Source organism: Dendrobates tinctorius, unplaced genomic scaffold (assembly GCF_039654945.1).
Source record: "Dendrobates tinctorius isolate UK_male_01 unplaced genomic scaffold, ASM3965494v1 ptg000065l, whole genome shotgun sequence".
Lineage (NCBI taxonomy): Eukaryota > Metazoa > Chordata > Amphibia > Anura > Dendrobatidae > Dendrobates > Dendrobates tinctorius.
The window spans coordinates 22,714,144-22,739,010 of NW_027361733.1; the positions used below are offsets into that span (position 1 = coordinate 22,714,144).

Below are 24,867 nucleotides of genomic sequence, written 5' to 3' on the forward strand. Positions count from 1 at the left end.
TGCACTCACCACCATCCTCTATTCAGTCTGTGCAATATTAGAAGACTGAAGATACTGGTTGTGAAAATACAAGTCATAATATTTGTGTTTTTGACAACACATAGCTCCAGGACTGACACAAGAAACATGTGTCAGTACTGGAGCTATTTGGTGGAAAAAACACAAAGTGTACGGCGCAGTGTGTGTAGGCGGCGAAAGAAAAAGTAAGCAAACAGTATAAGGGGAACCAAAATTGTACATTTATTTAAAAAAAAAATTACAGTTACTGTGACTGACATTTGGGGGAAGATGGTGGCAACTTGGGGGTGTGGAGGGACGAGGAATGGCTTAAAGGCGAGGAAGAGGTTCTAGGGGAAGGGGTGATGAAAGTGGTGGGTGAAGGGAGCTCAGGGATGGAACTGGAGGCAGGGTGAGACACAGTGTGAGGTGAGGGGGAGGGAGGGTAAGAGTTTTCCTCTTTTTATGTCCAGTTTTGTGTTTCCTGTGGCCCGTGGGTGTGTCCTGCCTGGAGTGCCTGGTGCTTCTGGACCTCCTGGAGCTGGGGGACAGCAAAGAGCTGGGGGACCCTATGGCAGGGTCCTGTAGCTGCTGCTGCTGAGGCATGCTGCAAGTGGTGGTGGAGGTCCTGACAGGGTCCGTTGGCGCAAACAGTGAATGTGTGTTCCCCAGCTGCTGCTGCACAGTGGTGGTCGTGGTGGTCCAGGCAATACTGGTGGCAGTGGTGCTCCAGACAGGAGGAGTGGTGGCAGTGCTGGTCCAGGCAGGAGGAGTGGTGACAGTGCTGGTCCAGGCAGAAGGAGTGGTGACGGTGGTGGTCCAGGCAGGAGTGGTGGCGGTGGTGGTCCAGGCAGGAGAAGTGGTGGTGGTCCAGGCAGGAGGAGTGGTGGCGATGGTGGTCCAGGCAGGAGGAGTGGTGGTGGTGGTGGTCCAGGCAGGAGCAGCACTTGCCATGGTGGTGGCGGGGAAGTGTCCAGCAGCACTCGGCCTTGTGGTGGTGTACTGGTGTCCGGCATGACTTGGAATGCAGGTGGACATGCAGTGGTATGCAGCAGAAGTCGGTAGTGGGGTGAAGCGAGTCAGTGGTGGCACAGTTGGAAATGCCACCGCTGACTGCTGCACGTACTGACTCTGCTGCATAGCCTGCATGTAAGCAGTGTTGCAGGTCTGCATCACATTCAGCTGGAGATCTGGACTAAGGTGTTCCGCCATGCCCCGTTCAATTTGGTGGAAAAAATGGTGCGCTGGTCTGTTGAGGTCGGCTTCCAGACTGTTAAGGCGACGGTCGACAGCCTGGAAGCGGTTTTCCATGAGGGCAAAACCACTCTCCTGTCTGTCTGACAGCGCCTTGAGGCCATGCTGAAAGACGGAGCTCAAGTGAAGGAACTCGGGCATGACAGTCCTGTCCGAGGCCTTCTGCCACTGGTGGGAAGTGCCTGCAAAACCAGTGACACAGAACTGGGACAGGGGAATACCTGATTGACCAGCTTCCTGGTCTCCAGCTGTCTGTGGTGCCGACCCGCAAGCTGCTTCTTGGCTGTCGGATGGCTGGGACGGGTCCAAGGTCGTTCGATGAAGGACCGCTTCAGAAACAGGTTGCAGGGTGCTGCTCCAGGTGCTGTGAAAAGAAAAGAAAAACATTAGTATCATGCATTTACAATAGTTAAAGTGCCAATTCCTTTGGAATAGAAAAACACAGAGAAAAACACCATCCAATAGAACTACAAAATACTGGTGGCAAGGACTGGTCTTAAGAAGGCCAATGCCTGATGGTATCTGTATTTTCTGGAGGTCCTTGCTGCAGAACCAAGGGGAACCCTGCTCTCCTGCCATACATCCCTGTTGAAGCGGTCCATCACCGAGCGCCAACGGGTTCTGACTTTGTTCACTGTGCAAAAAACAAAAAACGAAATTAGACAATGCACTGCAGGCCGGGATAACATAAATGTGTGTGATGCCTTATACAGCCCCATCATCATTATACAGCCCATCATCAGTATATAGCAACATTATCATCAGTATACAGCCTCATCATCATCAGTATACAGCCTCATCATCAGTATACAGCCCCCATCATAATCAGTATACAGCCCCCATTATCATCAGTATACAGCCTCATCATCATCAGTATACAACTTCATCATCAGTATACAGCCTCATCATCAGTATACAGCCCCCATTATCATCAGTATACAGCCCCCATTATCATCAGTATACAGCCCCCATTATCATCAGTATACAGCCTCATCATCATCAGTATACAACTTCATCATCAGTATACAGCCCCATCATCAGTATAAAGCAACATCATCATCAGTATACAGCCCTATCATCAGTATAAAGCAACATCATCAGTATACAGCCTCATCATCAGTATACAGCCCCATCATCAGTATACAGCCCCATCATTAGTATACAGCAACATCATCATCAGAATACAGCCTCATCATCAGTATACTGCCCCATCATCAGTATACAGCAACATCATCAGTATACAGCCTCATCATCAGTATACAGCCCCCATCATCATCAGTATCCAGCCTCGTCATCAGTATACAGAAACATCATCATTATCATCAGGTCACTGAGGCATCACACAGAATTTAAATACTTACGAAAATCCTTGCGGACCCGTGGAGAGGCGTTGTCACAGTCATCCATCAGCGCTGCGGCCATCTCATTCCAAAGCCGCCAGGTCACCAATTTGTCCGAGTGCAGTGGATCACGGCTGTCCCACAACAGGATTCGTTCCTGGACCAACTGGATAAGGGCATTATTGTCCAGGGCGAGCTCTTCATTCCATTGTGGAGCCTAGAAAAGAAAGAAAAACATTAATCTTGGAAAGATTTGGAAATGAAAAAAATACAGAAAAGAAGCAAGATTGAAGATGAAAAACAGGACAGAAAAAAGTCAGAGAAAAAAAAAAAGTGTACAATCACAGTCAGTCTATACGTACTTACAGGCGGTCTCCCCGCCTGCACTTGGACTGGCTGCTCTTGCTGTTCCTCCTCACTTGCCATGGACGATGAGGTCTGAAAAAGAACAAAAATTAATTTGGGACATGTGTAGATGCGACAGCGAATACTTACCCAAATTGTAGAGCAGGAAGGTACTCACTTCACACTCCGCTTGGGCCAGTTCACCATGGGCTGGTCTATATTCCTCTCCAGAAGACATGCTGCAATAAAAAAGAGACAATAGTACATAATAATTTGAGAAAAAAGTACTGGCAGACATTAGGTTTAGTACTCACATTAATAATAATAATAATAAATTTTATTTCTATAGCGCCGACATATTCAGCAGCACTTTACATTTCAGAGGGGATTTGTACAGACAATAGACATCACAGCATAACAATAATCACATAGATTATAACAAATACAAAGAGGAGTGAGGGCCCTGCTCGCAAGCTTACAGTCTATGAGGAAAGAGGTAGACACGAAAGGTGGGTGGTAACAGTTGCCCTGATTGTATGGACCAGCCATAATGTTAAGTGTGTAACAGTACAGACACAGAGGGCTAATGGATGCATAAAGCATGTGGGAACATGATGCGGGGAATCTGGTTATGGTAAAACTTTTGGCTGTGCCACACAGGGATAGATTAGGTTAATGTGTTGAGGCGATAGGCCAGTCTGAATAAATGTGCTTTCAGGGCACGCTTAAAATTGTGGGGATTGGGGACTAATCGTATTGACCTGGGAAGTGCATTCCAAAGAATTGGCGCAGCATGTGTAAAGTCTTGGAGACGGGAGTGGGAGGTTCTGATTATTGAGGATGCTAACCTCAGGTCATCAGCAGAACGGAGGGTGCGGGTAGGGTGGTATACTGAAACAAGGGAGGAGATGTAGGGTGGTGCTGAGCTATGGAGGGCTTTGTGGGTGAGGGTAATAAGTTTATACTGAATTCTGGAGTGTATGGGTAGCCAGTGTAATGACTGGCACAAGGTAGAGGCATCACATTATTAAATTTGCTGTCTCCAAAGGGCTTCTCTTCAAAAAAAATCTTGCTGCTTCTCTCTTCCAGGCTGGCTGTAGAGTAGTGGACTGCCAGTGACAACACCTTTTTTTATCTACACTACCCCCCAAACCATGTTTCTTTGTTTAGGGGGTGAATTAAAGCAGTGTCTAGACAAGTTAATTAAAAAAACACATGCGTTAAAAAGCACGGGCGTGCGCAACATGCGCACGCCATGCTTTCCCATAGACTATAATGCTTTGTTTTGGCGCATTCCGCCTTTGGGCGGTACAAAAAATGCAACATGTTGCGTTAGGTGCGCCGAGGCGCACACCAGGAGAAAGTGCATGCGCACGATAACGCAGACGAATGCGTGCAAGCTCAAGACCATGCGCCCACCTATTAAACATAGGTGCGCATTACGCATGCGACCGATAGCACACGATGCGCTGCGCAAAAAAACGCTAATGTGAAACCAGCCTTACAAATACTGAGGTAAAAAACTCACCAAATACTCAAAGTGTTAAAGTGGCATAAAAGAAAAAATTGACTGCTGCAAGAAGGTATTAAGGACGTGTAGAGGAAAGAATCACTTATCATAGGCTTAGATACACAGCTTAGATGACTGAATCACACGATAGGCTTAGATACACAGCTCAGATGACTGTATCGCACATAATAGGCTTAGAAATAAAGCTCAGATGACTGTATCCCATATGATCATTGTATCACACATGACAATATGATGACTCAGGAATTAATGGGGAACAATTGGTGTCCAAGAGCAAATTTCTTCAGCATGAGTCTTCTAAGTTCTCAGGACTTTACAAAAGAGAAATAAAAAGAAATCCCCATAACAAGTTTGTGTCCTCGTCTATAATAATATTTTGTGTTGTTCCTTCCGGCCGCCTCTCCTAAATCATTGCAGGAGCTGCTCTCTGGTGCCTGGTCCTTAAAGACTTACAAGCAGCATCAACATTTTACAAACAAATCCCTCTGGACATTCTCCTCCTGTGCAGAAATGAAGACAACAGACAATGGAGGCGATTTACCTATCAGCAGTAGAGTTGAGCGATACCAGCCGATACTTGAAAATATCGGATCGGAATGGATCGGCCGATCTTTAAAAAAAGTATCGGTATCGCCGATTCCGATACCGGGAACCAATGCAAGTCAATGGGGCCAAAATATCGGAATTAAAAAAAACCCTTTCTTTCCTTGTAGGTTAATTCTACATGAAGAAAAACAACTAAGAATAATGTAGAATGTATTGTGGGAGGTGGAGGAGACATTAAAGCCATAGAGGTTTAGCCCAATCAAATGGAATAGCAGGAATTAAACTTTTTTTTTTAAAGATGTTAGGAGTTACAAAGATATTGACTATGTTAGCCTCATTTATATTTTGCCAGACATGTATGTCTTCTTCTTCTACTTCCTTTTTTTACATTCTTCTTCTTCTTCTTCTTCTACTTCCTTTTTTTACATTCTTCTTCTTCTTCTTCTACTTCCTTTTTTTACATTCTTCTTCTTCTTCTTCTACTTCCTTTTTTTACATTCTTCTTCTTATTCCTTTTTTTACATTCTTCTTCTTCTTCTTCTACTTCCTTTTTTTACATTCTTCTTCTTCTTCTTCTACTTCCTTTTTTTACATTCTTCATATTCTTCTTATTCAACAATTATTATTCTACATATTCAGCTTCTTCATCTTCTTCCTATTCTTCTTCATCATATTCTTGTTTGTGTCAGGCATTCCTGTAGTTGTTATCTAGAAAAGTTAGAAGTTTACACCTTCCGTTCTGCCTGTCACAAAAGATTTACAACAGGATTTGTCCGCGTTCAGTTTGGCCTGCAGAAGCAGGCCTTTTCCAGGGGCACCACGAGGAGGAACGGACTCACCCCCATACACTGCTTAGTCTTCTTCTGCTTATAAATAAGATAATATCATTTGCTCAGAGTATTAGTCTTATGCTTAATGTTCTTCTGCTTTGTTTTTTTTATGCTTCTTTGTCTTCTCTCTCTTGTTGTTCTGCATCTTGGTGGTTGTCTTCCTGTTCTTTGTCCTCTTGAACCAGCTGACGGTACTGGCACCCGGAGGGGCAGCAGAAGGAACAAGAGCCAATGGCACTACCGAGGACCAGCTGACGGTGCTGGAACCCGGTTACTAAGCAGGAGGTACCTGTGCTACAAAGCACTACCAAGGACAAGCAGACGTTGCCGGAACTCGGATACCGAGATGGAGGCACCTAGGCCAAAGGCTCTGACGAGAACCAGCTGACGGTGCTGGAACCCGGAGGGGTAGCATAAGCTGCAAGAGCAAATGGAAATAGCGAGGACCAGCTGACAGTGCTGGCACCCGGAGGGGCAGCAGAAGGAATAAGAGCCAATGGCACAACCGAGGACCAGCTGACGGTGCTGGAACCCGGTTACTAAGCAGGAGGTACCTGTGCTACAAAGCACTACCAAGGACCAGCAGACGTTGCCGGAACTCGGATACCGAGATGGAGGCACCTAGGCCAAAGGCTCTGACGAGAACCAGCTGACGGTGCTGGAACCCGGAGGGGTAGCATAAGCTGCAAGAGCAAATGGAAATAGCGAGGACCAGCTGACAGTGCTGGCACCCGGAGGGGCAGCAGAAGGAATAAGAGCCAATGGCACAACCGAGGACCAGCTGACGGTGCTGGAACCCGGTTACTAAGCAGGAGGTACCTGTGCTACAAAGCACTACCAAGGACCAGCAGACGTTGCCGGAACTCGGATACCGAGATGGAGGCACCTAGGCCAAAGGCTCTGATGAGAACCAGCTGACGGTGCTGGAACCCGGAGGGGTATCAGAAGTTACCCCTGAAAAGCAAAGTTGGCATGCCGCAAGCTGGCCGCAGTTACCGAATCACACAGTCCTACAGGGGGTGCTTGTCCTACTGGCACTATGGAACAAACCTTTCTTACCAGAACCCGCAGTCCACATAGGAAGCACCTAAACTGCTGGCACCCTAGCCTCGGCTAACCCAACCGCAACACGACATGGCAACTTGGGGTGGCAAACTGACATTGACACTTCCCGGAAACAGCAGGCAGGGCTGGAACCAAGCTGGGCAGGAGGGAGTACCCGTGCCAAAGTCAGTTATGAGCAGCAACTGGCGATGTTGGAGCCCAGGACAAGCACTTAGCAGGCTGAGGCCTGATGTGCTGTCAATTGGGAGGCAGCAGGACAGATTGCCATCAAAACAGCAGGGGAACAGCTGACGTTACTGAACCCCACAAACACAGGAGCTAGTGTTTTACTCTGTGAAGACGGCACTTCCGAGCAACAACTGGCTGTGTTGAAGCCCAGGGACAAGCACGGAGCAGGCTTAGGCTGCATTGAAGAAATTTTAAGATCGGTTGTAGACTACTAATTTGAACCAAGCTCCACTTAGGCCTGTGGCTTCACTGATTTTCGTATTTCCCCTGTCCTCCAACCCCGCCAGTTACAGCTCCGAAGTGGCGTCTGCACAATCCACACTTGTTCCTGTGTTACAGGTGTTCAGTCCGGTCAGTTAATCCCCTGATGTGTGTCCGGCAATGTCGCCTGCTCTGTCCACATTCCGATAATGGGAATGTGGACAGAGCAGGCGACATTGCCGGACACACATCAGGGGATTAACTGACCGGACTGAACACCTGTAACACAGGAACAAGTGTGGATTGTGCAGACGCCACTTCGGAGCTGTAACTGGCGGGGTTGGAGGACAGGGGAAATACGAGAGACAGTGTAGCCACAGGCCTAATTGGAGCACGGTTAAAAATCAGTAGTGGTACGACTGTGTAGGCAGCAGGAGACTTTGCCATCCACACAGCAGGGGATCAGCTGACATTACTGAACCCCACTGAGACACGGGAGCAAGTGTCTCTTTCCGTGTGGACGGCACTTCCGAACTACAACTGGCTGTGTTGAAGCCCAGGAAATAGGAGGGTGTAGGCAGAGGCCTACTGTATTTTGAATGAGGTGACAGCAGGAGAGACTGCCATCCACACAGCAGGGGATCAGCTGACATTACTGAACCCCACTGAGACACGGGAGCAAGTATCTCTTTCCGTGTGGACGGCACTTCCGAACTACAACTGGCTGTGTTGAAGCCCAGGAAATAGGAGGGTGTAGGCAGAGGCCTACTGAATTTTGAATGAGTTTACAGCAGGAGAGACTGCCATCCACACAGCAGGGGATCAGCTGACGTTACTGAACCCCACTGAGACACGGGAGCAAGTGTCTCTTTCCGTGTGGACGGCACTTCCGAACTACAACTGGCTGTGTTGAAGCCCAGGAAATAGGAGGGTGTAGGCAGAGGCCTACTGAATTTTGAATGAGGTGACAGCAGGAGAGACTGCCATCCACACAGCAGGGGATCAGCTGACGTTACTGAACCCCACTGAGACACGGGAGCAAGTATCTCTTTCCGTGTGGACGGCACTTCCGAACTACAACTGGCTGTGTTGAAGCCCAGGAAATAGGAGGGTGTAGGCAGAGGCCTACTGAATTTTGAATGAGGTGACAGCAGGAGAGACTGCCATCCACACAGCAGGGGATCAGCTGACGTTACTGAACCCCACTGAGACACGGGAGCAAGTATCTCTTTCCGTGTGGACGGCACTTCCGAACTACAACTGGCTGTGTTGAAGCCCAGGAAATAGGAGGGTGTAGGCAGAGGCCTACTGTATTTTGAATGAGTTTACAGCAGGAGAGACTGCCATCCACACAGCAGGGGATCAGCTGACGTTACTGAACCCCACTGAGACACGGGAGCAAGTATCTCTTTCCGTGTGGACGGCACTTCCGAACTACAACTGGCTGTGTTGAAGCCCAGGAAATAGGAGGGTGTAGGCAGAGGCCTACTGTATTTTGAATGAGTTTACAGCAGGAGAGACTGCCATCCACACAGCAGGGGATCAGCTGACGTTACTGAACCCCACTGAGACACGGGAGCAAGTGTCTCTTTCCGTGTGGACGGCACTTCCGAACTACAACTGGCTGTGTTGAAGCCCAGGAAATAGGAGGGTGTAGGCAGAGGCCTACTGTATTTTGAATGAGGTGACAGCAGGAGAGACTGCCATCCACACAGCAGGGGATCAGCTGACGTTACTGAACCCCACTGAGACACAGGAGCAAGTGTCTCTTTCCGTGTGGACGGCACTTCCGAACTACAACTGGCTGTGTTGAAGCCCAGGAAATAGGAGGGTGTAGGCAGAGGCCTACTGTATTTTGAATGAGTTTACAGCAGGAGAGACTGCCATCCACACAGCAGGGGATCAGCTGACGTTACTGAACCCCACTGAGACACGGGAGCAAGTGTCTCTTTCCGTGTGGACGGCACTTCCGAACTACAACTGGCTGTGTTGAAGCCCAGGAAATAGGAGGGTGTAGGCAGAGGCCTACTGTATTTTGAATGAGTTTACAGCAGGAGAGACTGCCATCCACACAGCAGGGGATCAGCTGACGTTACTGAACCCCACTGAGACACGGGAGCAAGTATCTCTTTCCGTGTGGACGGCACTTCCGAACTACAACTGGCTGTGTTGAAGCCCAGGAAATAGGAGGGTGTAGGCAGAGGCCTACTGTCTTTGTAATGCGGAGACAGCAGGAGAGACTGCCATCTCCACAGCAGGGGAACAGCTGGCAGTGCTGAACCCCACTAACACTTGAACGAATGTGTTTGGCTCTGTGGAGACGACACTTCTGAACACCAACTGACGTTGTTGGAGCCCAGGATTAGGCGAGGAGCAGGCTGGGGCCTACTGGATTTTGGCAGGTGAATGCAGCAGGAGACTTGCCATCTCCACAGCAGGGGAACAGCTGGCAGTGCTGAACCCCACTAACACTTGAACGAATGTGTTTGGCTCTGTGGAGACGACACTTCTGAACACCAACTGACATTGTTGGAGCCCAGGATTAGGCGAGGAGCAGGCTGGGGCCTACTGGATTTTGGCAGGTGAATGCAGCAGGAGACTTGCCATCTCCACAGCAGGGGAACAGCTGGCAGTGCTGAACCCCACTAACACTTGAACGAATGTGTTTGGCTCTGTGGAGACGACACTTCTGAACACCAACTGACGCTGTTGGAGCCCAGGATTAGGCGAGGAGCAGGCTGGGGCCTACTGGATTTTGGCAGGTGAATGCAGCAGGAGACTTGCCATCTCCACAGCAGGGGAACAGCTGGCAGTGCTGAACCCCACTAACACTTGAACGAATGTGTTTGGCTCTGTGGAGACGACACTTCTGAACACCAACTGACGCTGTTGGAGCCCAGGATTAGGTGAGGAGCAGGCTGGGGCCTACTGGATTTTGGCAGGTGAATGCAGCAGGAGACTTGCCATCTCCACAGCAGGGGAACAGCTGGCAGTGCTGAACCCCACTAACACTTGAACGAATGTGTTTGGCTCTGTGGAGACGACACTTCTGAACACCAACTGACGCTGTTGGAGCCCAGGATTACGCATGCCGCATGCAGAGGCCAATGGGCATCGGTTTTTATGGAGGTTGTGGACTACTACTGATTCTAACCATGCTCCACTTAGGTCTCTGGCTCCACTGTCTCTACTATTTACCCTGGCCTCCAACCCCGCCAGCTACATCTCTGAAGTGGCGTCAGCACAATCTACACTTGTTCCTGTGTTACTGGTGCTCAGTCCCATCAGTTGATCCCCTGATGTTTGTCTGGCAAGTTCGCCAGCTCTGTCCTCATTCCCACTACTGGTTATGGGAATGTGGACAGAGCAGGAGACCTTGCCGGACACACATCAGGGGATAAACTGATGGGACTGAGCCACAGGAACACAGGAACAAGTGTAGATTGTGCTGACGCCACTTCAGAGATGTAGATGGCGGGGTTGGAGGTCAGGGGAAATAGTAGAGACAGTGGAGCCAGAGACCTAAGTTGGGCACGGTTAAAAATCAGTAGTGGTTTGAATGTTGATGGAGCTGGTGACTCTGCCGTCCACACAGCAGGGGATCAGCTGGCATTACTGAACCCCAGTAACACAGGAGCTAGTGTGTTTCTCTGTGCAGACGACACATCTGAGCGACAACTGGCTGTGTTGAAGCACAGGGATTATAGTTCAGGTGGTAGAAAAATGAACACACCAGCAGACCTGGATACAGTTGCCAACCACTAATTTAGTCTGTAAGAGGAATGGCAAAGTCTTTGGAGATCCAGGCCTTGTTCATTTTCAGAAAAGTCAGCCGGTCAACATTATCGGAAGATAGTCGCGTGCGACGGTCTGTTAGTACACCACCTGCGGCACTAAAGACACGTTCCGATAATACACTGGCAGCAGGGCAAGCCAGCACCTCCAATGCATACTGGCTAAGCTCTGGCCATGTATCCAGCTTAGAGACCCAAAACTTGAAGGGGGAAGAGCCATCTGGGAGTACAGCGACAGGGCAAGACATGTAGTCTGACACCATCTGACGGAAGCGTTGCCTCCTGCTGACTCGAGGCGTCGCTGATGGTGTAGACAATTGTGGTGGACACACAAAACTTTGCCACATTTGGGCCATAGTGGTCTTGCCTTGTGCTGCGGCACTGCCTCTGCTCCCTCTTTGTGCAGAGTTTCCTCCACTGCCTCGACGCACAGAGCTGCTTTGTAAAGCACTAGCAACAATGCTGTCGGGTGGAATGGAAAACATTATGGACTGCACCAGTGACTCTTCGTACTCCCGCATTTTACGCTCCCGGTTCAACGTTGGTATGAGCCTTTGTACGCTGTCCCGGTAGCGAGGATCTAGGAGGGTGTACACCCAATAATCAGCCGAGACGAGAATGTGGGCGATGCGGCGGTCGTTTCTCAGGCACTGCAGCATGAAATCAACCATGTGCTGCAGACTCCCAACTGCCAAAGAACCGCTGTCCCCTGTTTGAGGCGTGACCTCGACCTGCTCTGCATCACCCCACCCTCGCTGTACATACTGAGTAGAGGTTTGTGTACCTCCCTCCTCTGGAGAGATGTCTTCCTCCTCCATCGACTCCTCCTCATCCTCCTCACAAAGTGTCCCCTGCCTAGGCCTTTGTGAGGAAACACGTAGCGCAGACTGTCCAGAAGCAGATGGCATTTGGGACTCCTCATCCTCCACCTCTTCTGAAACCTCATCCCTTAGTGCTTGCAGTATTTGTTGAAGCAGGCAGATAAGGGGGACAGTCATGCTGACTAGTGCATCGTCTGCACTCGCCATCCGCGTGGATTCATCGAAGGCACGCAAAACGAGGCAGATGTCCTTCATAGAGGCCCACTCAATGGTGCTGAAGTGTGAACGGCGCACAGTGCGACTTGTTTGCGCCTGATGCAGCTGGTACTCCATGACTGCTGCCTGCTGCTCACACAACCGCTCCAACATATGTAACGTTGAATTCCACCGGGTGGGTAGGTCACATATGATGCGATGTTCCGGAAGGCCAAATCGTCGCTGCAGAGCAGCGAGGCGCGATCTTGCCGTGCTGGAACGTCGCAAGTGAGCGCACTCTATGCGGACCTTGTGCAACAGTGCAGCAAGATCCGGATAGTCCCTCAGAAAGCTCTGCACGACCAAGTTAAGAACATGTGCCAGACATGGGATGTGTGTGAGGTTGCCTAGGCCAAGAGCTGCCACCAGATTTCGGCCATTGTCACACACTACCAAGCCCGGCTGGAGATTCGCTGGCCCAAACCACACATCGCTCTCCAGCTTGATAGCATTCCAGAGCTCCTGCGCTGTGTGGCTTCGATTCCCCAAAGAAATTAATTTGAGTACAGCCTGTTGACGTTTGGCCACGGCTGTGCTCATATCGGTCGTAACAGGCTCCTGCTCTGCTGTTTCTGAGGAACTTGAGTAGGAGGAGGAGTCTATGTGTACAGACTGGAGTCCTGCAATCCGTGGCGTTGGAAGAACACGTACAGCGCCACTCTCCAGATCCGTACCCGGCTCCACAACATTGACCCAGTGGGCAGTGAGGGAAAGGTATCGTCCCTGTCCATGGTTACTGGTCCACGCATCGGTGGTCAGGTGGACCTTGCTACTAACGGCGTTTAGTAGCGCATGTTTTATTTTGCCCTCAACATGTTTCTGCAGGGCAGGGACGGCTCGCCTGCTGAAATAAAAGCGGCTGGGCACGTTGTATTGGGGGACTGCCAATGCCATTAAGTCCCGGAAGGTGTCAGTGTCCACCAGCCTGAATGACAGCATTTCAACTGCCAGAAGTTTGGCAATGCCAGCATTCAGAGACTGTGCTCGGGGATGGTTTGCCGAGTAAGGGCGCCTTTTATCCCATGCCTGTGCTACCGATGGCTGTGATGGATGGGAACGTGCTGTTATGGGTGGAATCTGACAGGGTCTCCGGACAACAGTGGCAGAGGTTCTTCCTTGGCGATCCTGTGAGGAAGCCGAACCAGCAGTGTGTGAGCTGGAGGAAGAGGGCCCAACACGAACTGAAGAGGTGGTAGGTGGTGCTGTACGTTGGCCTACGTCTTCAGGGTGTCTCTGCAACTCCAACTCGTGCTTGGTGCGCACATGTTTCCACATATTTGTGGTATTGAGGTTGCTGACATTTCTCCCTCTTTTGACTCTCTGATGACACAGCTTGCATTTGACAAAGCAAATGTCATCTGCAACTGTGTCAAAAAAGGACCACGCACTGCAACTCTTGTGAGCGCCCGGTTTGCCTTTGGAAGGAGGAATGCTCCTAACGGGTGCCGAAGTGGAGGGTACAGGCAACCAAGTCTTCCCCCTCCCTCTGCCTCCTGTTTTGGCCGGTAGGGGAATCTCTTCCTCCGAGCTGCTCCCACCACCTTCCTGTTGCTCACGCCATGATGGGTCAAGGACCTCATCATCTTCCCTCCCCTCTTCAAACAGCTGCTTCTCCGGGGTTGTCTCGCCAGCACCGTACGCACCAGAAAGTGGCAACTGAGTCTCGTCATCATCTGATGCGTACTGAGGTGTGCTGACCATAGGCACTGGCCCACTCGCCTCTTCAGATTCAGAGGGACAAAGAAGTTGCGCATCACTGCATACTCCCTCTTCTTCACATTCAGGAATGCTGCTTGGCTGGCCCCCTCTTTCCAAGCCAACAGATTCCGAGAACAGAAGTAGAGACTGTGATGGCTCCTGTCCATGTCTCTCTGACTGCCTGGGCACTTTGGCAGGTGGTGAAGAGACAGATGGTTGCTCTTCGGTGCTCTGACCCTGAGAGGATGCGGAAGTAATTGAAGTCGATGCGTTAGCTGCCATCCATCCGACAACGGCTTCAATTTGTTCCTCCCGCAGCAGTGGGGTACGTTGAGGTCCTACAAAGCTGCGCATAAAGGACTGTTGCCTGCTAAAACTGGGGGATGCTGATCCACTGGTGCCCGCAGCAGGCCCAGAATCCCCACGTCCTCTACCTGTAGAATCCCCACGTCCTCTCCCTGCAGAATCCCCACGTCCTCTCCCTGCTGAAACTCCACGCCCACGCCCACGCCCCCGCGCCTTACTCCCTGCCTTCTTCATCTTGCAAGACTGCTTAAGATAGGCAAAAAAGTACAAAGGGGGGCCTTAGTGTGCTTATTCCTGAACAGCTGGTTACAGGTACAAGAAACACTAATTTTATGAAGTGTGTGTGTGTGGACTAGACTTTAATAGGAGCTGATGTGGCCTACACAAGTTCAAAATGTAGTGTTTGGTGAACTTTTTATGTGGTTTCTTTGTTTGAAACAAACTCAAAGTATGAGAACAAAGAATTGAAACTGATAGTATCACCAACTTTTTGGAGCTATTACAATGCAGGCAGGTAACCTACAATGCAAAAGATGAGGCTCCAAAAAAATTGGGTAATACTAATCTGGCTGCGCCGGCAGGGCACAAGCCAGAAAAAAAGGCTCCTCTATCTACTCCTATATAGTGTTTGCAACCAACCAATGTTGATGGATACGGATGGATGCACACTAATAGGAGAAGAAAAAATGAGCTGCACTCAGAGACAAATATGTGTGAGGCAGTGACGCACGTTGAGCGTCCTACAACCAGACGTAGCTGCAGGACACTCTACTCAGCGTGAGCTGCACTCACACACAGTCAGAGACCTCTCAGACAGCCGTCAACAGTGCAGCTAAGTGGGCACTGGCACTGACAGGCTGCAGAAAGGCTCCGCTGTGTACTCCTATATAGTGTTTGCAACCACCGTAGATGGAGACGGATGGATGCACACTAATAGAAGAAAAAATGAGCTGCACTCAAATAAAAATATGTGTGAGGCAGTGACGCACGCTGAGCGTCCTACAGCCAGACGTAGCTGCAGGACACACTACTCAGCGTGAGCTGCACTCACACACAGTCAGAGACCTCTCAGACAGCCGTGAACAGTGCAGCAAAGTGGACACTAGCACTGAAAGGCTGCAGAAAGGCTCCGCTGTCTACTACTAGTGTTTGCAACCAACGTATATGGATACGGATGGAAGCACACTAGATTGAAATTATTTAAAAAATGCAGCTCAAAAAATAAAAGATGTATGAGGCAGCAGTGATCACACTGGGTGGCCTACAGCCTGACGTGGCTGCAGGACCCACTCCACAGCGTGAGCTGCACTCACACAGCCCTTGCAGACAGCTGTGAACACTGCTGCTAGGGCAAAGAAGGCTACAGTGGTGGTTTATGTAGCCTGGGTAAAGCACTAGATGTTTGGTGGAATCGCTATTTCTAACTGTCCCTCACAGTCTTCTACAGCAGCCTGTCCCTAACTGAATTCACAGCAGAGTGACCAGAAATGGCGGCTGCGGTGGCTTTTATAGTGCATCATGACATCATTTCGGCAGCCAATCACAGCCATGCCAATAGTTAACATGCCTACATGCCTAACAGGATGTGCCCACACTTCGGAGGATTCCCATTGGCTTAATCAAAGCAAGCAGGCTCATAGCATGATGGGAACTTCCTATTCCGATTCCGATCCCGGAATCCGATATGAAAAAAGTATCGGAATTAAGTATCGGAATTCCGATACCGCTAATATCGGCCGATACCCGATACTTGCGGTATCGGAATGCTCAACACTAATCAGCAGCAAAGAAATTCTACACAGTGCCATTTATTATATCACCTGACTGGGCACTTCTAGGGACTGTTCAGGGTCAGACTCTCATGCCACTAAAAGTGCTTAGATTCTGGGATAAAAATCCCAGGTCTTACCTTTCTAACTGATTCCAAACTGAAGTTATATTGATTTCCACAGAAACTAGAGAAGAAGTTAGCTACTTCCTCCCTTCCCAGTATTTCTGCTTTGTAAAGGAAGAGATGCAATCCAGCATGTCTCTGCACAGTCATATAAAGGGAAAGATTGCTTCACTGTGACTGACTACTAGCGAGAGCTGAGCGGCCCAGTGACAGAGATGAGATCCAATGATGTCAGACAGCTACTTCCTTTCTAAACATTCCTCTTTATTTTCAGAGGCTGGTCACAGCTGACAGCTTGGTCCAACTGAGTCTAACCTAGACAACCCTCTGTGAGGTAAATCCATCAGAACAAATTTCTCTGTTGTCTTAGTAGTTTGTTACAATGTGTCAGTGCAGGTAAAATGTATCAGCCTGATGTCTAACAGTTTTGCTTCAGAGGAAAGCCAAGAAAAAATATGTTCAGCACTAGTTCCCAAAGTGAGCTCACAATCAGTGCTGCAGTGCTGAAAGGAGATGAACGGGACAGGGGGTACCTTTCTTGCGCCGGTTCCAGAACTGTCGGGACTGTCACCGTTGTTGCACGGGGGACCGTATTCTGGCACGGACCAACCTTTGCACCTCTCAGCAAGGGGTGGGCCTGAGATAAAGAGGGCTGCACACAGAAAAGAGAGGTAGTTTCTGGCTGCAAGTGGTAGCGTACAGCAGGGTGAGGTGACGGCCTTTGCAGCAAAGCATTGCGCGAGGAGCTGCAAACAATAAGCCAACAGACTGATAAGTTTATTTTCTCTTGAATATTCTTTTGCTCTTGTTTTAGCCCATCCATCCCTTCCTATACAACAATGCTCCTTACCATACTCCCATAACCATTTTCTCCCTACGAGGAGTATATATCTGTTAATAAATTTGTTAACTCTTGATCTGCCTCCTGTCTGTGATGACATCTCGATCCCTGTGGTTTCACATTTGGCGTAGTCGGCAGGTTGTCGTTCAAAAGTATGGAGGCGGCAGAACAAGCAGTTGGGGGGGGTCGTAGGTCCAGTATATCCCTGGGGGCCATGTTAAATAACCTCCTGAAGTTCACTGGGAGTAATTCCATGCTCTGGAGCTGGACTGAACGGATCAGGTGTACAGGTGTATGATGAGGATGCTCCCCATGACCCCTGCATTGGAGGCAGAGGTTGCCATGATGGCTTTAGATTGGGAAGCTAGGGACTCTGTCATGGTTTGACCCCCCCGGGCGCAAGACACCTTAGGCAAAGTACTTTACATACTTAAGGAGACGCATGGAGACTCCACGGACGTAGGGGAGTTACGTATGCAGCTGTTTTGCCAGGTTCAAAGAGAGGAGGAGACGATGACCCAGTTCATGAATGCCCTACAGGAGATCCAAACTGACCTTATCAGAAAAGACGGCGTAGTCATAGAGTCTACTGACATAGTGTTGCGGGACGAGTTGGTAACAGGCTTGAGAGAGGTGCTGTTAAAGTAGCCTTTGTGGGAATGCTTGCGCGTAAATCCACGCATGACTTTTTCTGAACTGGGGAATGAAGAGAGCACATGCGAGCAAGAGCAGGGGGTGACAGTCCCAGCGGGAAAGGTCCGGAGCAGGGAGGTATCTGCGACCATGACCACTACACCCCAATGAGTGGAAGAATTGCAGAAAGAGATTCCGCAGATACGCAAAGAGGTGGCTGATTCAAAAAGGTACCTGTAGTCACTGCAAGTCCGCCTGTGAGAAGAAGCAAGTCAGTTCCCTGCCGTGAGATGAGAATGCCCCCTCTCATCTGGGCTGAGATGGATGGTCAAGCTGTACGCTGTGTGGTTGATATGGGCTCACAAGTGACCACGATGCCTGAAGCATACTTCCGCCAACACTTTACCGGTGATCAGGCTAACAGCTGCCAATCACTTGCCCATCCCGGTCGCAGGGGTGGTCTGGATAATCATAGCGGTCTGCGGTAAAGATCTAGGATGAAAAGGAGTGGTGCTGACAGTTGGAGAGGCGGGTAGCGAACACACCGTCACGCTAGGCATGAATGTGTTGAAAGAATTCAGAAGTCTTCTCATCAACGAGTCCCTGGATATGTTCCTGCAACAGTGGAGCCCTCACACACCCCAGAGGAGGGTCTTCCAGTAGCTAATTTGGGTGGCCCAAGCCCAGGAGTGCTCAAGCGGCGGAAAGACACTAGGGAAAGTAATTGCTCCAGCTTCGATCAAACCGGTTTTACCACTGGAACAAACAGTGCTGATCTTGCCCGTCCGGGATTATAACCCTCTTGAGGGAGTCGAGGTTCAGGTCGAGCTGGCCAACGCAGAACTGTTACCTCCGGGAGTCCTTGTGGCACGACCTTTAGCTACTGTGCGTACTGGGACGGTCTTTGTACGGTGTATCAACTTGGGGGAAACTGATGTCAAGCTCCCTCCCAGAAGTGAAGTGGCCCGAGTCTTGTGCATGCCAGAAGAATTGATATCGGCACAGTAAACTGACAGTAAAACAGGGAGACCCTTGGGTGGTGACTGTAGATACCGCTTTGGTACCTGAGCCTCGACACCTGCGAGAGGGGCGCCAAATTTTAGAACAAATGCATGCCCAACTGACTGAACTGACACCACAAGAGGTCCAACAAGTGGAAGCTCTGTTAGGGCGATACCAGGAAGTGTTTGCACAACATGAAGACGATTTCAGTTGCACCAAAGCGATCACGCACAAGATTCCAACGGGAAATACTGTGCCGATAAGAGAACGGCACATACAAATACCACCGCAAATGTACTAGGAGGTGAAAGGAATGCTGTCTCAGATGCGGCAAAATGGTTTGATGCAAGAGAGTCAGAGACCATGGGCTGCCCCTATCATGTTGGCGCGGAAGAAAGATGAGACGCTGCGTTTTTGTGTGGATTACCGGAAACTCAACGCCTGTATGGTGCGAGATTCTTACCTGCTACCCAGGATCAAAGAGTCCCTGTGCGCCCTGGGAAATGCCAAGTACTTCTCCACATTAGATTTAGCAAGTGGTTATTGGCAAGTATTGATGTCCTAGCAGGATAGAGCAAAGATGACCTTCATACTCCCCATGGGACTATATGTGTTCGATCGTATGCCACTCGGTCAAGCTAGCGCTCCGGGTACATTTCAATGGCTGATGAGAGGTGTTTGGGTGATAAAAACTTCAAGGCCTCCCTCATCTACTTGGACGATATTGTGTATGCTCCCTCGTTTGAAGAACACCTTCGAAGGCTGGAACAGGTGTTGAGTTGCCTTCAACATGGGCTAAAAGTAAAATCCCAGAAAAGCTATCTGTTTCGTACCCAGATTGAATACTTAGGACACGTCGTTTCTACTGAAGGAGTGAGACCATCTCCCGAGAAAGTTGTTGCGGTGCAGGATTGGCCCACCACGAAGACGGAAAAAGATGTGCGGGCCTTCTTAGGACTCACAGGATACTTCAGGCGATTCGTGAAAAACTTTACTCGCATCGTGAACCCGCTGTTGGAACTGTGGAAGGGGGTACCTTCCAGTGCAAGGAACAATGGGGAGAGCGTCAGGAGAAGCATTTCAAGCTCTAAAATTGGCTCTGACTAAAGCACCAGTGCCGGCCTATGCTGACTTTTCCCAGCCGTTTATCCTTCATACGGATGGAAGTGGGTCTCCCTCACACCCAGGGCTGTGGGGTACCGGGACGGTGTCAGGGGGAATGTGTCACGGCAGCAGAGACCCGGTCCGTGGCCCTGGGCGCCCAATGTCAATGGTGGTTTGTAGTTAATGAAATAGAATAGTTTGTGACGCCACCTGTGGTGTTTGGCAAGCAAGATGCTAAGCCAACGCTGCGTGCAGATCCTCTGGGGCTGATGGTGTGTTGCAGCATAGATGGTATAGCTCCCCACAGGTGAAGCTGTAGCCCCAGGGCAGTGTGTAGGCGCAGGTAGTGTAAAGGATGATACCCAGATGTAGTGGTGCTGACGGTATTGGCGCACAATGACTGGAAGACACCAGGGCTTGCAGTTTCAACGCTTTACTCACAGTTCTTGGTAACCACTGGTGCCCGCTTCCATGCCGGGTCCTCCGGGGCAGAGACTTAATCAACCTCCCAGGCAAGTTAGGCTTCTCCTCTCCAACACTCCGCCAACATGTACCTTTCCTGAACGACTCCTCTATTGCGCCTTTTAGTGTGAACAGCTCCAGTACCGTGGTTACTCTGAAGTTCCTCCTGTCAGATGTTCCTAACAACTCTACTTGTATGACAGACAGCTGTAGCCTGATCAGGGACCTCCTGGATCCCGGCTCTCTATCCGTGTTGCTGTTGTGTCCCAAGTCTTAGATGGGAGTAGTGCATTTACAGCCAACTACTCCACCGGTGTCTGCTGCAGAACCATAAGTGTCCATACAACCTTGGGGACTGGGCCCCGGCCTTGCACTGAGAACATATAGGCAGGGTTCCTCTTCCAACCCACAACTCCTCTCTGTTCTCCTACTCCTTCATTCCGCGCTGTTCCTTCTCTCTCTTATGGAAGCTTAGGTTGCAGTTCTACGTCTTTCTCCTCCTGTTCCTTTCCTAGGGAGCTCGTTCCACTAAGACCAGTCCTCAGCCTCTCCCGACTGACTGCCTTCCTCTGCCTTGAGCTCCCTTCAGGCTGACCTCTTGTCAGCCTGCTCTCCTCCAGCCTCCTCTCAGACTGAACTGTAATTCTAAGCTTTCCCACTCTTTTATATCTAACTCCACCCACCTCCCAGCACATCTCGTGTTACGAAGCAAGGAATCATCAGAGGTGCTCTGCTACCCTCTAAGCATGAGCCGCAATGTGATCAGTGCTGAACTATCCTGTGTGTGGGATGCAGGTGTTGGAGTGAGGAAAGGAGTTCCCAACTTACCTAGGCGGTGGGGCACTACACCTTAGGAGAAGGTGCAGTACCTCTGTGGCGACTGAGCCTCAGGGGCGCCACAGACGCTTAAATGGACTCGGAGCTGTGTTATCTCATCTTCAGGATGGAAAAGAACGGGTTATCACCTACGCAAGCTGATCCCTCCATGACTCTGAGAAGAATCCGGACAACTACAGTTCCTTTAAACTAGAGCTGTTGGCATTGGTCTGGGCCATGACAGACAAGTTTGCGGAATACTTCTCTGGTTCCGAAGTCTTGGTGCGTATGGATAACAATCCCTTAGCCCACCTGGAAAGGGCAAAACTTGGGGTGTTGGAGCATTGTTGAGTGGCTGGGATGGCGAAGTTCCGATATAAAATCATCTATAAGAGAGGGTCTGAGAATACCCACGCTGACATCCTATCCCAAGTGAATCATGGGAAGCCTTGACCCAATCGGGATGAAGAGCTGGAAGCCGAAGAAGTACCGAAGTTCCGAGATTCTGCCAGGACGGTGGCAGCCACGCTAGAGCAGACGGCATCCCGAGAGTGCATATTGGGGTAATCCCATGATGAGTGGGTCCGAGTACAACAAGAAGATGAAGAGCTTGCTCAGTTCAGACGGTGGGTGTCTTCCAAATGATTGCCCAGCCAGCAAGAAAGACATGCTCTGTCCCCGGGAGCTCTGCAAATACTGCGGCAATAGGAAAAGACTACAGTTGAGAAATGGCATATTATATTGAAGAGTTCAACTACCATGGGAGCTGGGCGTCACCTGGCAGACGGTGGTCCCTGAAGCATTGTTATCCAAGGTGGCCACAGAGGCACATGAAAGGGGAGTTCACTTCAGTACAGAAAAGATGTTTCAGTGGCTACAACGATTTGCTTACCATCCTCGATTGAAGGCTGTAGTGGAGGAGACCTGTCGCCTATGTAGAAACTGCAAATTAGCCAAGCCGCCGAAGCAGAGGGCTCCTACCCAGACCATAGTGACTGCTGCCCCACTGGAGGTGTTAATGATAGACTATCTGACAATTGGCCCGACTCATCAGGGATATAAACATTGGTTGGTGATGACGGATCACTTTTTGAAGTTTGCTGTTGTGACCCCGACGAGAGATCAGACCGCCGAATAAGCCATCTGTAAGAACTTCATCCAGGTATACAGCTGTCCGAAGCAAATTTGCTCCGATCAAGGCGCCTGTTTCCTCAGGAAAGTGATGGAAGAGTTACACTGGTTGTATCAGATAGGGAAATCTCGGCCGAAGCCTTATCACCCCCAAGGGAACAGAGTCTGTGAGCGGTTCAATCGCACACTGATCCAGATGTTAAGGACACTGGAGGAAGACAGGAAGGCCCGGTGACCTGAGTATGTAGCTGAGTTAGTGTGGGTATACAACAACCGAAGGCACAGCACAACCGGCTACACACCTTACATCCTCATGTTCGGTCGACAGGGAAAAGAGATCACCGAGCTGGAGCTGGAGCCTGAGGAGGCTTACCCATGGATGGGGGTGTCCACTTGGGTCCAAGAACACCACCATCGGCTACAGACACTACATCGTTTGGTATGGACCAGGTTTCAGGAACTGGAACATCCAGAAGCCGCTCCTTTGCATGGGACAGCTCTTCAAGCGTGGGACCGTATGTTGGTACAAGATAAACGCCCCCAAGATAAGTTGGAGTCCCAGTGGGAAAAGAATCCATATCGAGTGAAACGGAGAATCAACTCCGAGGGGCCCGTCTACGAGATTCAGCCTGAGGGAGAGAACGCTCCCACTCGTGTCGCTCATAGGAACATGTTACAGACCTGTTTGTTCAGAGATCCTGACCATGATGAACAGGTACAAAATGCACCAGACTTAGCCTTGTGTCAGTCATTGCTGCTTGTGAAGAAGAGGAAGGTCCAGAACCATCTCTGGAAGATTTAGGAGAAAGGCAAATGCCTGGAGTACCTGAAGCATTCATCCCAGCAGAGGTGGATGTGTCTCTGTCCTCACCCATACAGCCTGTTTCAACTACTCAAGTGGACTCAACCGCTCCTTCTGACTTACGGCGCTCTGAGTGAACAACAGCTGGCGTACCTCCCAATCGCTACAATCAAGATCAATTCATTTGGCGACAAATCGTTCAAGGAGGGGAGGAGTGTCAACGTGAAATAAGGAAGCTCTCGCCTGTGGAATGGTGAGCAAAAAGAGAGGGAGAATGTAAGGAGATGAACCGGACTGGGGGTACCTTTCTTGCGCCGGTTCTGGAACTGTCGGGACTGTCACCGTTGTTGCACAAAGGACCGTATTCTGGCACGGACCGAGCTTTGTATCTGTCAGCAGGGGGTGGGCCTGAGATAAAGAGCGCTGCGCACAGGAAAGAGAGGGAGTTTCTGGCGGTAAGAGGTAGCGTACAGCAGGGTGAGGTGATGGCATTGGCAGCATAGCGCGAGTGCTGGCCCACCTTGTACATCCCTCGTGACCGTGTCCATTGCTCGCGCACACCATACTGAAAAACACCCTTTGTCTCCTGTGCCGGGAGGTAACTCACACGTGAGATGAGTGATTGTTGCGTGCGTCCAGTCGGGACCAGGTGACTGAGCCAGAGCCTCCTGACCCCTCACCCGCATACACCGTGGACCAGAGCTACGCTTCGGCGGTATCTCACAACGAACTGAGCACACTACATAGAAGCCGTGGAAACAGGAGCCCAGCTGACCCAGTGAAAACCCCTCACCTGCATTGGAAACCGGAACTCTGTCTACACCGGACGACTCCGAGACTACACATGCCGCTGTTGTCGGTGCCACTGTTGGAGACCGAGGAGCTGCAATTAAGAAGCCAACAGACTGATAAGTTTATTTTCTCTTGAACATTCTTTTGCTCTTGTTTTAGCCCATCCATCTCTTCCTATACAACAATGCTCCATACCATACCCTCCATAACCACTTTCTCCCTGTGAGGAGTATGTATCTGTTAATAAATTTGTTAACTCTTGATCTGCCTCCTGTCCTTGACGACATCTCGATACCTGTGGTCTCACAGTGCATCATCCATACTGATAAGATACAAAGCTGGCAGAGAGCACACACATCTAGATTCCGATGACCCGGGCATCTTTACCAAAAGTAGAGAGAAGAGTAATCTGCTCCAAGAACACATAATCCAGAGGTCTGCACTCTCCAGACAAGGTGAATTTTGATTCATTTGGAAGATGAATTCCTGCAGAGATCAGACTGCTGAAATACAACCAAACCCTGCATGTAGAGGGCAGGCAAAGCAGCATAAAGATCTCTGACCAATCATACATGGACCACTGGAAATAAGCACAATGCAAGGCAATGACATGCTAAATCTGTGGGTACAACACAAAGCACCCTATGTACAAGAAGATTACTACTATAATAATGTCTTTTAAAATGAAAAGTATAGCTACTTTAAACTTCCTCCTATGTACAAGAATATAACTACTATAATACTGCCCCCTATGTACAAGAATATAACTACTATAATACTGCTTCCTATGTACAAGAAAATAACTACTATAATACTGAAGAATAAACTATAATATTGTCGCTGTGGACAATAATATAATCCTATCTTCTATTAACAAGAACATACATACTATAATACTGGCCCTAAGTACAAGAACATTACTACAAAGCAATGCTTACGTACAAAACAACTATAATACTGCCCCTTTGTAGAAGAATATAACTACTATAATACTGCTCCCTATGTACAAGAATATAACTAATATAATACTGCCCCATGTACAAGAATATAACTACTATAATACTGCCTCCTATGTACAAGAATATAACTACTATAATACTGTCTCTATGTACAAGAATATAACTACTGTAATACTGCTCCTATGTACAAGAATATAACTACTATAATACTGCCTCTATG

The 24,867-nt window shown here is 49.5% G+C and overlaps 1 protein-coding gene across 4 annotated transcripts in view; it reads right to left on the reverse strand.

Moving 5' to 3' along the window:
• Window positions 1-217: 217 nt before the first annotated feature.
• The window catches only part of LOC141094764 (uncharacterized), a 169,140-nt gene continuing 144,490 nt past the window's right edge, over window positions 218-24,867 (reverse strand). For 3 of the 4 annotated variants that reach the window (XM_073580697.1, XM_073580695.1, XM_073580698.1), the window contains 5 exons: window positions 23,690-23,779; window positions 3,115-3,175; window positions 2,958-3,029; window positions 2,613-2,808; window positions 218-1,885 (listed from right to left, as the gene is read on the reverse strand). In XM_073580697.1, the coding sequence (XP_073436798.1) occupies window positions 1,719-1,885; window positions 2,613-2,808; window positions 2,958-3,029; window positions 3,115-3,175; window positions 23,690-23,742 (549 nt within the window). In that variant the 5' untranslated portion in view covers window positions 23,743-23,779 and the 3' untranslated portion in view covers window positions 218-1,718. Of the gene's footprint in view, window positions 1,886-2,612; window positions 2,809-2,953; window positions 3,030-3,114; window positions 3,176-23,689; window positions 23,780-24,867 lie in introns of all 4 variants that reach the window. The other variant, XM_073580696.1, reaches the window with a different exon arrangement.